Source organism: Symphodus melops (genome assembly GCF_947650265.1).
Source record: "Symphodus melops genome assembly, chromosome: 5".
Classification (NCBI taxonomy): domain Eukaryota; kingdom Metazoa; phylum Chordata; class Actinopteri; order Labriformes; family Labridae; genus Symphodus; species Symphodus melops.
In genome coordinates, this window is record NC_136695.1 from 18,863,607 (window position 1) to 18,881,069 (window position 17,463).

Genomic DNA, 17,463 nt, shown 5'->3' on the forward strand with positions numbered 1-17,463 from the left:
AGCAAGCAAAGTAATACAGAGACACAGTAGAGGCAGAAAAGTAAATTATGTTATGTTAATGTAGGTTATAATGTGATGGCATTACGCCACAATATCAGACAGATATCACAAGTGTTTGCACTAAGAAAATAACAAGCTTTATTTTGAAAGTTACATTGTAAGCAATTGCTGTTAATCTGCGGCCAATTTTCAACACTAAAATACTGTTTTGATCTAAAACAGTTCAGGGAGATATAATATATAATCATATCTGCTGCACTATTAGTGCACACAAACCTTTACAGAATGTGTACACAGCTTCTCTAATTTACTGTCAGGTCGGAGTACAAGCGTGATCACAGCAGCTACTTACCGGAGCTGCATGCTGCATTCAGGTGCTCCTCGGAATTGGAAAGTCACTCATAGGACTTCAGTGTTTTCACATGTTTTCAGTTTTAAAAGTAGAAGTGCCCTAGCAACAACAACAACAACAGACACGTGGATGGTACCAATGTGTGCAATTTCTCTGTTACAAGCAGCCTAATATTTGGGCAAAATGTTGACATAAAATACGTAAATTAGCCTATTACAAAGTATCTTCACATTGGCAAAACATATTTTGCCCCCCAAGTTGATGACGAAAATGTTGGCAAATCGGGCATCTAATTATGTAGGTCATTGTTCCGACGAGAGCAGAAGTTTCTGTACATCTTACAACTCGGAAGCTCGTTATTGGATATGTCCGACACCACCCGAATGCAGCGACAGCCCAACTGGTGAGGCGTGTCTAACTTTGGTGTGCTTGACAAGTGTATTCACTCATGCTTGTGAACATGCCCTTTTCCAACTGGACATAATATCTACACTCCTAAAAAGAAACAATTAAAACAAAACGTTTTAAGTCTAAACTTACCTCTTGAAAGGTTGTGAGATTGCAACAGTCGACAAAACACTGAATAAACACAAGATCAAAAGAGTAAAATAAAATCACCAAATTTTTGTATAGGGTTTTTTTTTTTTTTAATTTTCCAAAATTTTCCCTTCTAAACTGGGAGAGGAAGAGAGGAAACCTCCCCCTCCCCCGCCCTCCAGGAGGCGTGATGTGGGGTCAGGAGAGGTCGCGCAAAAAAAAATGTGTACACAAAAATATGCATATGGTTTTTTGGGTTTTTTTTTTTTTTTTAAATAAAACATTTACTATTTCCCTCCAACATATCTGCATTACTTTGTGGCACAAGAGAACGTATACAAATACACTTAATTTAAATTTTAACTCTGTTTCGCCGCGACCTCTCGCATCCCTCCCTGCTCGGTGGGAGTGGGAGGCAGACGGTACTCGCATGAGGTTGCGCGTCTGTGTACACATAAAAAAGTTATTTTTGGAATTTTTTCAAAAATTAATCAAACAATTACTACCGTATTTTCCGCACTGTAAGGCGCACCTAAAAGCCTTACATTTTTTTCAAAAGCTGGCCATGCGCCTTATAATCCGGTGCGCCTTATATATGGATCAATATTGAGCCGCAACAGGTCTCGCAACTACGGTAAGCAGCCGCCGACTCAATTTTCCCCCGTAGAAGAAGTTGTGCGCGATGCATGCTGGGATATATAAAACGGCGTTTCATTTCCATTTGTGTGTTTGTGTAAAGACCCTGAAATGGCTCCTATTAAGAGACACGCTTACAACGCAGAGTTTAAACTCAAGGCGATCAGTCACGCAGTAGAACACGGGAATAGAGCAGCAGCGAGAGAGTTTAACATTAACGAATCAATGGTGCGGAAGTGGAGGAAGCAAGAGGATGAGCTGCGCCAAGTAAAGAAGACTAAACAGAGTTTCCGCGCAGCACCGTCCAATGGATGTATAACGTAACCCAAGCCTCTACTCTAGCGCCTTATAATGCGGTGCGCCTTATAGTACGGAAAATACGGTATTTCACTCCAACATGTCTGCATTACTAACTGTGTCGCAATAGTGGCACAGGAGAATGTATACAAATACTCTTAATTTAAATTTTAACTATGTTTCGCCAGATTGCTGTTGGAGTTTAACAAATGCTTGACAAGTGTCATCCTTGTCCTGTCAAAGTGTAGTTAGACCACTTTGGCTGTAGTATCTGAACTAACATGTCTTGTTGATTTGGTTGAAAGGTTTTCCAAGAAGACAGATGTTATCGTCCAGAAGAAGTCTCCTGCAGTCATCTGGGGTATCTGTAAGTCTGACGCAGCCTGTGAGCCATACAGTGACTCAACACAGATGGAGAAAAATTTGAGCCTAAATCCTCTGAAAAATGTTCTATGGGGGATAGTGAGAATCAAACAGAATTCATTTTGGATTAGGCCAGACCAGCAGGTGAATCTGTGTCCAGCAGGACAGTGAGACTGTGTGGATTTTTTATGAGCAGAGAACTGATTACTTATAGTAATAGTTCACTTTTGTTAACAGATCCAACACATCATTGAAAACAAATTGATGTTATGCTAGCCTGTAATGATTCTAGGTGGGTTTCAACACCACAATAGTCCTGGGTGGGGTTTCCAGGGTACCTTAGAGCCGTGACTGAACACAAATGGAGCAAACTGCAGGTCTAAATCAACCTCATTCAAGACCAGCAGGTGAATCTGTGTCCATCTAGAAGTCAGGGACTAATTGTCTGTTTCAGGGATTTGGTCTGAACTCTGTGCAGTGTAAATTCCCTCATTGCTGAAATGTTTTATAGAAATCAACTTCATGTGACCAGTCAACTGTATCCTCAAGACGGAACTGACTATGAAAGCTACTCTATGAATGTTAAACTCACAGAGTTACTTTGCAATTGAATCGAATAGACCGTGTGATCAAGGAACCACTTTTAAGGGAACAGAGCTCATGCTCAAAATTCAGGCTTTGCTGCAGAAAGTGGAGAATGTTTTTTTTTAATTAACTGCAAAGACCTACGGCCCTTTCAAAAGCACATTACAACTGTTAGCTGGTAGCATGCCATTTTACAGGAAAAATAAGTGTTAAATGATTGACTTCCTGCTCAGTTTCATATAAATATATTTCTTTATGGGACTTACAGGTTGAGCTCATTCCTCCTCAGATAAGCATAATTCCAACAAGACGATGAATACAAAGGTCAAAGTTTCTGGTGACTTAATCACCTTAGAAAAAAGGTTAATAAAGGACACAAGAGTAGAAGGTTCTATAACCCCAGTCTTGCTTGCTCACATTTAAAACCAACATTTGACAGTGAATAACATCAAATAAAAAGCTTTATGTGGCATAACATACTTTTAGGGTATAATTGTATATGTCAGATCACAATCCACAATTGTTGGTAAATAACAGCTGTTTTAAATCTGATTCAACACATACACAATGTCACATGATCCCATCAGGACAGCCTGTTATTTCATCCTCATTAATTACTCTATTTGGCTAAAGCAGGAGATAACGTGTTGCAACGTGTGTGTGTGTGTGTGTGTGTGTGTGTGTGTGTGTGTGTGTGCGTGCGTGCGTGCGTGCGTGTGCATGTTTCAGCTCAGCTGTTTGTTTCAGAATCACTGGGCATCTGATGGACTTGTAAGAATAAAAGTGAAAATGGGAGAAAAAAAGATGGCTGCTTCTTCTGCAGAGTGACAGAAAATAAAGTCAAACAAGACACTTGGGATGATTAAGAGGAATTCTAGGGACACAACCATAAAAGCTAGAAACCCTATGCCCCCATGGCCTGTCATTGCCCATTATTAACCAGCTTATAGTAGTGTGCACTCTGTGGATTTTTATAGCTCAACTTCCACAGAGAAGCGTATCAAATGTTTAAAGTTTAATACAGTTCAATGATTTCAGGGAAAGAGAGAGCTGGGAGGTGATTAGCCTACCAGAAAGACTGCAAGGAGTGGCGTTTCACTCCTATTTTTAATAGGCCAGATAGCACCTCCAAGATGGTTTTACAGGTTATATGAACATTTTCAATTGGCAAACAACATGCATAAGTTAAGATTAGTTATTTCCGAGAGGTTCTGTGGCATATTTTTCGAGCTCCTGACTGCAGTTCTATTGGCTCGGAATCAGGTGAATACTAACTTTAAAATGCTGACCATTTTCACCATTCAATCTTGCCTGCTGTTGTATTTACTCAGGTGTCCACAAAGCTTACGTGGACAGACGTTTGGACTTCCGTCATAGTAAGTCCACATGACTTATTTTCTGAGGTAGAGATTGTTAATTGCTTTAAACAAATTCAGACATGTTGCTTTCCTTCTGTTCAGTTTACCTTTATTGTATGAACATAAGCGTCTCAGGAGATTCACTGAGAACATATGAAGAACATGCAGAAAAACCTCAATAAACCAGTATATATCTATGGAGTTGGGTCATTAACCGCTTTCATACTGACACAGGGCCAAGTGGACCACATCTTTAACTTTAAGGTCAGTAACAACAATTCATATTGGTGAATCTTTAAACTTCCCCATGGCCCCTTTAAAGACAACAGGAGCAAATATTTAATTAACATGTGTTCATACAGCGTATAAATAAGATGAGTTAATAGGGAGTAAATTTATTTGTCTTGATTGACTCTTGCTCAATTCCATGTTTTCCTGTTTTTATTTTGTGTATTTTTTTCTCTTTTCCCTTCTTGTATTTTCCTATTTCAATTCCCTCAGCATCACTGTTTCCTGTTTTATTTTGTGATTTTTGCCCCCAGTGTTTCTGGTCTTTTGTTACTTCCTCCTTTGTGAGTTTCCCTCCCCTTTTGAGTGCCTTCACCATGTTCACCTTTGATTACCCTGTCGATTCAGTATCTGTATTTGTTCCCTTCTGTGTCAATGTCTTACCATATCCATGTTTCCATGGATTCCATGTTTTCTCGTGGCACTTTTTGTTTTTCTTTTGGACTTTTCATGGACTTCCTTTTGGACTTTTTAAAAAAGTAAGATTTGTTTTTTGCCTTTAGGTAAAAAAAAAAAGAAAAGACAAAAAAAAAAATCGTTTTTTTTTTTTTGTTATATGTTATTGGGTCCTATACTTGTTTGTCCACAAAATATTTCCAAAAGCACTCACAGTGGTTTGAAGAATAGAGAGGCATAAGCAGAGTCAGTTTACCATTTACAAGCCTCGTGTGTGAAAACATCAATCATGTGAGAGCATAACAGAATATGTTTAATCTGATGTCAGCCCCATGTGCCTGTGTCTCACCTCATGTGAGCGCATGTGATAGTGTGGGTATCAGCACATGTTCCATGTTTTTTTGACGACATGCATGATTCAGAAAACCTCGTCACATATATCTCACCGCACATCACACAAGTGATGCCAGTTTAATATGAGTTAACTGTGTATTGAAACTAGCCACTGCAGACTCCAAAATAACCTTTTCCTCTTTTTTTGTTGATAAGAAATCCAATTTTGTGAAGACTTTTAATGTTAAAATGGACGTGTATGATAAATATAATTTAAGAATGGGGGGGGAGATCACATTGTATAAGTTAACCGACCTGTTTAAGTGTTGTGTATAACAACTAAATCAAGAAAGAAGAAAAAAAACTGAATGATTTTCATCATTAAAATTGTATTTTCCAAAAAAAAAAAAAAAAAGAGAGATATTCATTTTTGTCTTTTTTAGAAGAGGTTAATGAGTTTGAATTTGTCAGCTTTATTTTTTTAAATTTAGTTTATTGATTGGCGTAAGTTTAGGAATTGGAGGTTCTTTTTTTGCTACACTTTAATGAAACACTTGGCGCTTTTAAAGGTTTGGTTTTTTTTGGTAACAGTGCAAACAATCCATCCTACTCGACTAATTGGAGCATCCTAGACAAGCCAAAGACGTCATTTGTGTGATACACATCATCTTTACAGGCAGAGCAAGTTGTTGTTGTCACCAGAAATACAAAAACTAGCCTGTCAAACCGGAAATCCAACAGATAATCCTGTGATTAGAGGATGAGGAAATAAGACGTATGTGGTTAAAGGTACACTTCAACAAAACACCGCCTACACTACCTACGCACTGATTGATTAATTAAAACTAAATCCATTAAGTGTATCTGGATAATTGCCCGTGCTGTGCAGTGATAAAGTACATGTATGCTATGGATGCTTGTGTCAGACGGAGAGACAGAGTAAATATAATCTACCCATCTGTTAAGGCCGTACAGATGCGATCTCACAAATGGAAGATTAGTGCTAAACTTAGAGGAGAGAGGACATGTGTTGAGAGGACAGTGCGGGGGGGGGGTGGGGCTGACTGACTGGCTGGCTGGCTGTGACGAACATAAACAACACGGGACATAGATCTGGGGGCGACAGCCAGCGTCAGAGCAGCCGTTAGGGTGGAGGATAAAAAAAAACTGAGAGACAGGAAAGGAAGCAGTGCAACCTTGGGATGGGTCCAAACACATGCAAGTGAAGGGAATCCAAAATGAGAGAAATGTACGGATAAGACAGATGGGGAAGATATTTGTATTACTCAACACAGTTTAACTTGAGATTAAAACTTTAGATATATTTTTGGTTTAAAACTTGCACTGTGCAGTAAAGTCAAGATGATGCTGTTGTTAATGTGTAGAGAGGAAATGTTAGTTTGTGCTTCCTGAGACAGGTTCTGCTATGACTCCCTAAATCTGAAGGGAATTTCAGCGGGAATAATGCAATTTTAATTCTTGCATAAACAATGGATCCATTTTTTATTTTCCACACCATTTATTCCTTTATTTGGAAACCGTTCTGTTTAAAAACTGTAATTCTGTTGTCTGTACAATGAGGAATATGAAGAGCTGGGAAGATATGCTGTTACCAAAATCTTATCTGTTTTGTTCTTGCCAGTTTGATGCAGCGATCTGATTCTAATCACTTTTTCACCGCTCTTGCTCACAAGTTCAGCCAGTGTCCAAACTCTTAGTCAAGAAGTCACAAGTTGTAAGAATACTTTCAGGGTCAAGTTGAAGGAGTGTTCTGATCATTGCAAAAGTGTGACAAACACATTTTGTAAACGGCCAGAAATGTAAATCCTTAATAGAGTCACGCCATAAACAACACAGGATAAGTCAGATTTTCTACTTTTGCTTTGTTTACTGACTATAACTTCTTATTACAAAAATCACTTCCTGTTTGTAAGAGGATTTTCCTTTTAAATGAAAGGTCCAAGCCAATGTTGAATGAAATGTAATATGTCCCAAAAACAGGTTATGAGTTGATTTAACACTGAAGGAGTCATCAGTATTAACATTTATTATACGATCTTTTAAAAACCCACTAGGATCTGAAACACTAAAGCTGTTTTGGTGTCACTCAAACAGTGCTGGATAAATATGGGGCTTTGTGGAAAACATTAGATGTTTGCAGAATATAGTGAAAGGTGTTCAGTTCTTCTCTCCCCATTGACTAGTATACTGTACCTGGTTGTTGGCATTCTGATGGTTAGTGAAAGAAAAACAAAGTCTTTATGTTCTGTATCAATATTTCACGAGTTTTGAAACCAGTGAGACACAGGTACCAGAGCTGCAGATAATATAGGAGTGGCCTTTTGCTTTGTTTTGGCAGATGTGTATAATAATGTGTCATCTGTGTATAATTACACTTTAACATTCGGGACAAACATTTTGTAAATTGATAAAATAAAGGCTTAGGAGGAGTGGTCCCAGTTCAGAACCATGATAAACTTCAACTGAGTAACTGATGTAACACAATTTAAAATTTCTATTTGGCAATATAACTTCACGTATTCATCCTCTGGTTTGGTCCAATCATACGCCTGAAAGATTGGGGTAAACTTAGCAGTCTCCAAGGTTGATGACACTCTACTTTGTTTTATGGACAAGTTATGTAAAGTGCAATTAAGCTTGCAAGAGCCTCTCTGTAAAGATTTATGAAGTTATTGTTCAGAGTTCAGACCAAAGGAGAATATATTATTTCAAGAATCTCAGACGCAGATCTATAATGTAATGGAAATGAACTCATAAAATATCGCAGTGAACAAATATGAGAAGACTATGCAAATATTGTTTAGTTATTTCAGTGGTTTGGGGGAAAGTTAACCCCCATCAAAAGTTTACACAGACTGGATGTACGCACAGGTTGGAGGGTTGTCTGAATTAGTCCCCAAGGTGCAACAAGGTAAGAGTTCTGTTTAATAGTACGTAGGTTTCTAATCGTATTCCTGCACAGGTTATGTACATTTTATTGGTGTAGGTCTTTTTTTTATTTTTCTAAGTACCGGTTCAATTATGATCTCTGTAGGGGTTTAATTAAATCTTTCTTCAGTTAATAAAAACATATGAGAGGGGGGGCAGCGTGTGCTTTTAGACGTAACAAATGATTCATGTTACTCATGTTTTAAAACGCTGCTACTGGATTCTTTGAGTTTTCCTCGAGATAAATAGCCTTGTATGCCTTGACGCGCACACCCAACACACACATTTAACATTCGTATTCCACCATATACATAGGCAGCACAATCTGTCAATAATGTTGACGTATTTGTCCTTATGTTCAGTGCAACGCCTTGGACTGAACGCCAGACATTATTCATCGATCATAGACTTACAAAAAGGCGTGGTCACGTGTAGAGAAGCAGGGTTGTTTTTAAATACGAGCCATAAGGCAGAGTAGGAGGGCTTTCTTTGACTCCTCGTTGCATCTGTCACAAGGCTCACATGACCACACAGACATGACTCAGGGAGCACAGGGTGCAGGGCGTGTGTCAACACAGGATCATCATCTGTTTTTGTGTTGATGTCTTTCTGCCTTAACGTCTTTGGGTGTTGCAGATTGATGGGTGTGGGGAGGCTGATGCATTCTTAAATATGAAAACCATATGTAAAAAGAAAAACAAGAGGACTGTATGTCAACTTAACTTGTCAGTCGTCATTGCTAGGCCATGATTCTATTTTTTTAAAGTTTACATTGTACCCACCAAAGTTTTTGCAGGCATCCAAAATTGTACCCTAAAAGCAGTTTCTATGGTAGAGTGCCTGAGCAATTTGACACAACACAAGCAGTGATTAAATTTGCTTTTAAGACCTCAAGTTAGAGGAGGTCCATGGCTTCATTCTTAGGCTCTTACACTATTATCCATACAGGTCTAAATTTGTTTCTTACGTCTTGAAGGTACTATGTGTTTTTAATACAAGGTTTTGTGGGTATAAGAAAAATGGGTGCACTAAAAATGTATAACAATTCAGAGTACTTTCACTAGGCTATAACTCAAACTACAGACAGGAAGTTGTGCATGTGTTTGGTATGGTTCGAACAGGCCTATTTTAAACAGCTTAAACTTTGCAAGCCTGACCATGCATGACATTAGTTTCCCGCTAAAACAAAAACAATAGAGCAAACGTCAATATTATTCTTCAGCCTGAATCATTGTGATAAATGAATGCAGCCTGAGGTTGTGCGCATGCTCCTGACTGAAACCTGACCTTATATTTCAACAGTCGTTCTCCGAAGAAAGATAGTTATCGATAGTTGTTGCATGGTATGAGAAGGAGCACGTCCATGCCCTTCCACAGACACATTCTTAATTCTGACCTGTCAAAAACATCCTTGCCCATGAATTCTACTATTTCAACATGCGGCTAAATGAAGTTATATCATAACCCAGTGAAACAAAACTGCCCGTTTAATCCTGGTGACAGCAGTTACACAATGCCTTTGTGACTTTCATGGATTTATGTTTTCTGATGAAGGATTACACGGCCGAGGCATCAGGGAGCAGCACCTCTTATCAGAGCTGTCTGAACAGTGGCACCAAGTGGTCAGCTTTGGCTACTGCAGAGAAAAAAAAAATCTGAGTAAAATTTCAACAATTTAAAACAGTTTTTGAAAGAAAGTTAGAATGTACTCTTAATTTGATTTTGTTCAGATCAAGCCTTTCACCTCTTTATAAAGCTCCTTTGCATCAGTTAAGGAGAGGCAGAATATGTTATCAGAGAGAATGTACTACAGCAAGCACTCTGAATATGGCAAATCAATACAAGAGGGTGTTTGATGACTGACACACAAAAAAAATCAACAAAAATGTCTGGAAGCTTTATCTTAGCCAAAGTGAGTCAGGGATTCTGGGAAAAGCAGACTTAATGTTGCCAAAATATGATTTGCTGCCAGTCATTGCATTTATCCCTGAAGTTTACTTTTCAGACCTCACTGGTGTCTGATTCACTGCCTGGATCCTCTTCCTGCGGTATGATGATGAGTCCGTCTCCAAATGGAAATGATAAAGATGCTTTTAGATAAGCAGCACAACGTTACCACATAACTCTGATGAAGAGTCTATTGAGGTTGGAAAGGGCTGGGAATATATTTTAACATGATTAACAAGGAAAAAAAAGAGACCTCTGGTGTTGCAAGAACTGAGAAACAGAAATCCCTGATGAAAATAAAAGCACAAAAACTGGGCTGTGATTTCTAAGCTTATTCCTTCCTCATGTTTGCAAATCAGCTGGAGTCTAAAGCTAGCGTTTGGATCCCATTACAGTGACACTCAGCCAGAGGTTTTTAATGGGTGTCAAAAACACCCTGTAGTGATGTAAAGATGGCTCTCGTCATTTAACAGAACCAAGGCTGATAAGTCTATTTTTCTCTATTGAATTCGTCTGCTTAAAAAAATATATCATGAAAAACCACAAGCTGTATTGTTTACAGTGAAATGACTCTAAACCCTAAATTGACTTACATATTAAGACAGTTTTTCCACTCCACATGTACGGGGCTGGAGAGGTAGTCTCATTGTATGACAATGGTTATTAATTGTAACCCTATCTGTCCTGTCATTAGACCTGCAGTTATTTGGGTTTACCCCATTTGGGATGACAAAGTGGGAAATCCTCACAGTTTAGAAGACTTTAACAACATTTGTGAAGCTGTTGGCCAAAAAATAATGTAAAAATTATTATCACATCAAATGTTGTTTATTAACATTTGGTCTGCTTTAGTTTCATATTTAGCCTAGAATGAGTTCTTGAGTTAGAAACGTTTTAGTTTCTCTCCTTTTCAGAACTCAACCTTGCATGGCATTGCTTTCCAAAGACTTTGCACATGAACTTGATAGCTTATCTTCCATGAACCAACTTTCAACAATTTGTTGTTAATCTTCTTGATACACTACCTGCTGACCTCTATCTGTCCGTCTTCTGAGTCAGAGCAGAATGACTCCTGTATGACAAAGACCTGTTGCATAAGATCCCAGACAGCGAGCACGGCTGAACTCTGACACCAGCAGCGACTTTATCTCCCCCCCCCCCCCCCCCCTCGCACACAGCTCCACACGCACACAGGTACAGGCTGTCCTATTGTCATTCAAATGTGTGGCTGCTGATTGAAGCGCTTATCTCTCCTAATCGGAGCGTGTAAAGGTATTAGATGCTGAGGGAGAGCGTCGCCACGCCAACTTTGATATGGAAAATCACATCTGTGAGCTCCCAAACAACATTATCAACAGAAAGGGAATAGACCAGGTACAAAAAAGGGTCTCTGCAACTCCATCTGTCATCTTTGATTAGCTCCATACTTGTTCCCTCTTTTTTTTTTCACGTCCTCAAAGACAGAGAGAGTAAAAAGGGGGGGGGGGGGGGAATCAGAAATAAAGAGGCGAACACACACACGTTCTTAAAAGTAAGATTTGTAAGCTTATTATTTTGTTATTATGATCATTGTTATAACCTCTGTTATGGTTTGTTCAGTTTACAGTTTATTTTAAAGTTCATTTAAAGTCATTCCAGTCGAAGGTAAACATGATTGTAATTGTTGTTTCCAACTCTAATAAATGCTTTTTTGTTTTGTTTGCCAGACAACAGTCGGTCACACTCGCTTTCAAACACAGGAAGAGTTTCTCACTCTCACTCCTTCAATCACACACACACTCGTCTACACACTGACAGCAGCACACACACACACACACACACACACACACACACACACACAGAGACAGACAGACAGATAGCATCTCATGCTATAACTCCTGCACACAGACATGAAGTGATTAACAGATATGAGTTCAGATTCATACTCTCCCACACACACACACTCAGATGATAAACACACACACTTTCTTGCTCTCGTGTCTAAGTTCGTAAGTGCAACTTCTTGAAGAGTGATTTTCCCTCTTGAACTGCTCTTCACCCCCCCCCCCCCCAGACAGGACTCAAACAACACTAACCCCCCTCCCGGAGCCATATATACACCTGGGTTTGTGTGCACACTGTAATTATGCAGTGCTTACTGGTAGGCGTCTGTGTGTAATAAGGTATAATCTCGTATGTCTTGTTTTAACATTTGATGTGAAAATACTCTATATAACTGACAAAAAAGCCACTTTATCCAGACACTTTATTCATATACGTATAAATGGTTCCCAATCCCCCCCGTCAAGTGATTAACTCCAATCCCATTGATGCCATTTTTAGCACAAAAATGTCAAATATCACGACCAATCCAAAAACTTTCACAAGTCCAATAATCCGGGTTATTCATTCAGATTTGAGATAATCGCGTCCTAAAAAATAGAACAGCTGGAGCGTCCCAAAAAGGGTCAAATGAATAAAAGAGAGGGTTGGGAACCAGTCCTGCACATGTTCTGTAAGTGTTGATCATCATAGAATGTGTAATCTACTCGATAACTGAGCCTTTAAGTTAAAAAAATAATCAGTCGGGTAAAAGCCTCACAGAGTGAAGCCCAAGTTTACATATGGCTCTACCCACCCAACCGTCAAACTTCTAAACTCTCATCTCCCCACTGAGGATGACCAAAAATACACCACAGCAAACTCAAGCAGAAATTGAAAACATTGAAATAAAAACAACCACATGTAAAACTGAGCTTGAAGTTTGTAAAAAAAAAAAAAAAAAAATACTAAATCACATTCCACATTTGCAAATTTCATCATATTGGAAATCCCATTCTTTGTCCGTGACTGACATTTACAAAAGCACTCAAACGTCTCACATGCCGGTGGGTGAGCGGCTGCAGTTCTTCATCATTGTCATTCTCAATATAACCACTTTCACCTTCATCATTGTTATCAGTTACTACAGTAAGCCATGCCTTACAGGAGTCCATCGCTGGCAGGGTAGGGTAACCATAGTGATAAGGTGCTAGTTGCAAATGAAATGCTATTCTGAAGCAACCACTGGTAGCTGTTTGAGTTTTGATTTGCAGGACCTCCCCCACCTAAGCACTTGGTTTGTATGTATTACTTTGTTGCTTTAGTTGTGTTTTTTCATTTTTTTTTATTTTGATTTTTTATCATTATAGATGTACAGTAGATAGATGTATTTTCAGGCTGTTAGTACCATTTAAAATAGTCCTTTTCTCTCTCAAACACACACACACACACACACACACACACACACACAACTCAATCAGGCAGATGTTTCGACCCACAAGCACACACTAGTACAGAAACAGAAAATGTTGAACATGTGGCATCTGGTAAATGGGTTTACAGAGATGAGATCTGAGCTTCTTGATGTCCTCGGCGTGTACGAGTGACTGTCCTTCCCCCTTCGTTTTCGTTGTATTTTCTTCTTTTGGAACAGCCTGCCGTCTGCTGAAAGGAGGACAGTATTGCTCAGTGTATCCATGGCTGCTCTGTAGCTGTTGTGTGCTTCGTTAACCTCAGAGAAAACAGAGGACTAACCGAGTACTCCAGGGGACAGGACAGAAAACAAACCCTTGAAGTGTCTGAGTTAATGGCACATCTATAAGAAAATCTTCCCCCCAATACATTTCATGTTACTGTGCATGAATCATGGTTTAAATGCTTTGTATAACCCCCCCCCCCCCTTCCAGTCTTGTTTACTTCATTTGAGAAGAGGATGACAACTAAACACTTGCATTGGAGTTCCAGGTTGTGATTTTGAACTATCAGCTACTTTGACTAGTCTCCTACACAGGACCAGCACATATCTTAAGCTGGAACCTTTTTTTTTTTTTTTTTCTCCTTTCCTGGACTGGGACAAGTTCCCAGCCTCAAGATCGACAACATCAACAACAAAAAAAGGCAATTTAAAGTTCAGTTTTTTTTCTGAAATCTATTGATTCAGTTCATTTGAGTTCAGTTTATGTCTTGTTGCAAAGAGAAACTATGGCAACTAGCCCTAAGGAAGTGTTGCAGCCGATCAGATCCAGGTGAACATCCTTAAATGGTTTTTCAATAGGGAGGGACAGCTTGATGCTTTTTTCTTCCTCTTCTTCTTCTTCTTTTTCTTATTAGGACTTCAGCTCCGCCTCTCCTGTTTTCAAAATGCTTTTGTGTGGTGAGCATGATTCGACATGCTACACCTGTGGCCTGTTCAGACACACAAACACAAACACACACAGACACACTCGCCCACAGTGCACACCTGCATCTGTGTGTACCGGCCAACTACAGTTGAACAAAAGTTCATTCTGTGTCACCGAGAGCCTGAAGGTCTTTCTACCCCACCAACCTTTCAGTCTACGAACACACACAGATAGAAACACACACACACACACACACACACACAGACAGACAGACACACACACACACTGTGATTCTTAGAAACTCTTAAAAAGTCTTTCTTGCTCCATTTCACTCGTCCAACCCCTGATACTGTACACCCTCCCAAGGCTAGTTGGCATGGTGATTGTGAAGGGATGGCCGTTGCTAGGAGATAAACAGAGTGGCCAGAAGGAGCATCGTCACTGTGAGGAGAAGGCGATCCCTGGACGGGCTGCTTCCACTGACACTCTTCTCCAGTTTGGGAACGAAAGGGTTATATTCATCTGAAAAAGCAAAAACAGAGAGATGGTGTGTTTATATCCACTTCTGATGGGGCGAGTAATGTTTGCTAGTACACTTGATCTGAAAGTAAAAGTTATCTCAGCTTTTTACTATAGATGAAATCACATGCATGACCTCGTACTGCAGATAGAGTTATCACATCCTGATATTCAGTTCAACAGCCCAACTTATATTTTCATAAAGTTTTAAAAGAGACATAATAGCGGTAACAAGAAACAACTGCAGATCATGATTTATTTCGTATTTGTTCATCATGTTGCTCTGTCACCACAACTAGCTCTGCAGCTTGCCAAAAGTCACAATTCTGACTTGTTTTTTTAAAACTCCAAATGTCTTACTAAAACACGACCACATTTCCAAAGAACAAACGCTAAATAGACAACATTTGAATAAAGCCAGAGTGAAGCACTCTTTGGATCTCCACTCAACTCAAATCAAAAGTTCCCTCAACAGGCTGGATATTTGTATATCATCTTCTCATCTTGTCGTTTATATTTATGTCATAAATGGATCGGCTTTGACGCACGTTAAATTGAAGACTTTTTCAGACTAAGAAAAAAAATAAATAAAATCAAACAACGTTGAAGAAAAGCTGGCTTAGAGCAGACACTCTGCTGTTAAGACAGTAAGTCTGAGGGTAAGCCATAGCAAACTGCTGCAGTTGTTATGACAGAGCTCTTATTGTTCTAATAAAGTGGCACATTCCCAGTCACACAATAACATACTGTTACACGCACATACACTGAGCATACTGTAGATCTGACTCCGTACACCTGGCGCTGCCCTAAAAATAGTTTGCTTCCTTTTGTTGCGAGCTGCACGCTGACTGTTGATGTCTAGTCGATGTTCAAAAGCACGAGGCAGCAGACAGCTCGCTGCACGCCTACACTCATGAGACACACGTGTGTCCAGACACGCCTGCTGTAGTCACTTGATTAATGAGACTGAAGAGCAGACACAAGCACCATTTTCTGTCTCTGCACAGGACTGATGATGATGATGATGATGATGATGATGATGAGGATGATTAGGGAACTATTGTGTTCACGGCCCGATGGCGTGGAAGATATTCTCAGAGTTTCCAGTCGGTGTCAGAATATTTCCAGCTGCTCTGTGGGTCAGACAGCAGAGTAATGACTGGCTGACACCTGGTTTGGGAGATGGACTTCTCTGGTATGCTGCACCGGCCAATCTAATGAGGTCCGTGCAGCAGCAGCGCTCAGGTTAAATGCTTTGACCGCCCTGTAACCGAGCGTGCGGCTGAGGGGTCAGCACGCTGATATTTTGGTGCTCACTGACACAGGAATGTGCTTTTGAGATACAAACAGCAGACCGTGGAGCATCCTTGCCAAACTGGTTCCAATGTGTGGCTCGACTAATCGCCTCATGACACACACACACACACACACACACACACACTGTCTCACACTGGCTATATCGCAAACAAATGATTATCAGCTCCCACTTTTGGAGAAATGATTGTGGCGTTCATCATGACCTTCTGACATGTTCCCGAGCCAAACATCAGCTCACACCGGGAAGCTGTGAGTATTAGTGTGTATGTGTATGTAATGTGTGTGTGTGTGTGTGTGTGTGTGTATGTGTGAGGAGGGAGGTGAGGGGGGGGGGCAGAAAAACAGGCAGCTTCTCCCCGTAATTAGAAAGCTCAGACACCTAGAGGCGTCTATGAAATTGAATGTCATGTTGACAAGAACAAGAAGACATCTTCTGATTGTTTACGAGAGTATGTGTCTGTGTGAGGTTTGTGTGTCTGTGTGAGGTTTGTGTGTCTGTGTGAGGTTTGTGTGTCTGTGTGAGGTTTGTGTGTCTGTGTGAGGTTTGTGTGTCTGTGTGTCTGTGTGTCTGTGTGAGGTTTGTGTGTCTGTGTGTCTGTGTGTCTGTGTGAGGTTTGTGTGTCTGTGTGTCTGTGTGTGTTTGTGTGCCTGCGTGGGTGACTGAACATGTGTGCTTGTATTTGTCAGTATCTATCAAGTGAAGCCATGTTTCTGTCTGAGCTAAATATAAACACAGTAGTTTCTGTCACAGTTCCCGAACATGAAAAGTATTTTAGTTTGATTTTAGTGACACTATTTAAAGGAAACAGAACAATTCAGACATATGAACTTTATTTAACGAATAACATGCTTGAATGTTAAAAGACCTGCGTAAGCCTGCATGTAATGAAAAAGAACAACGTGGTTTGGGAGGGATGTGTTTTGAGTTTTTAATGACAGTTTTTGAATATAAGAATAAATCTGATCGCAATTGTGTCTTTTTGTCTTTCTAAAAATCTCCCAGGTCACATGTCATTTCAGCATATCTATCAGGGACAATCCTATTGGGACATCTCAACATAATTAAAAAAAGAGCAGACTAGCAATAAACCTTTCTTAATCACACTGGACCTTTGTTCATCATGCCACATGTTGACAGCGTTGTGTGTTATGTGAAGCAGCTCAGGGTTGCAACATTGTGTTACTGAATCTGTGCAGCTGAGCAGTCAGCACGACACCTTGTGTTAAGGAGTTGTTTCTCCATCATGTTCTCTAAATCCTTTCAAGTTAAACATTTCATTTGGAAGAATCTCAGCAATGTATGCTGATGCTAATGTCACATGTTGTGTTCATGTTTTTACTTGGTACTTGGAGTTATGTAACGTCTGTCAAATGGACACACTACTGCAAGGTAGAATCCAAACATTGATTAGCGACATTTTCACAACAGGTTTTAATGTAAAGG

General features: G+C 39.7%; 1 protein-coding gene across 5 annotated transcripts in view; it reads right to left on the reverse strand.

Annotated features, from left to right (window-relative positions):
• Nucleotides 1-11,563: 11,563 nt before the first annotated feature.
• The window catches only part of efna3b (ephrin-A3b), a 52,076-nt gene continuing 46,176 nt past the window's right edge, over nucleotides 11,564-17,463 (reverse strand). Inside the window, exons 6-7 of one of the 5 annotated variants that reach the window (XM_079343811.1) lie at nucleotides 11,879-14,705; nucleotides 11,564-11,824 (exon numbers count right to left, since the gene is read on the reverse strand). In XM_079343811.1, the coding sequence (XP_079199937.1) occupies nucleotides 14,587-14,705 (119 nt within the window). In that variant the 3' untranslated portion in view covers nucleotides 11,564-11,824; nucleotides 11,879-14,586. Of the gene's footprint in view, nucleotides 11,825-11,860; nucleotides 14,706-17,463 lie in introns of all 5 variants that reach the window. The other 4 variants (XM_079343813.1, XM_079343812.1, XM_079343809.1 and 1 more) reach the window with 4 other exon arrangements.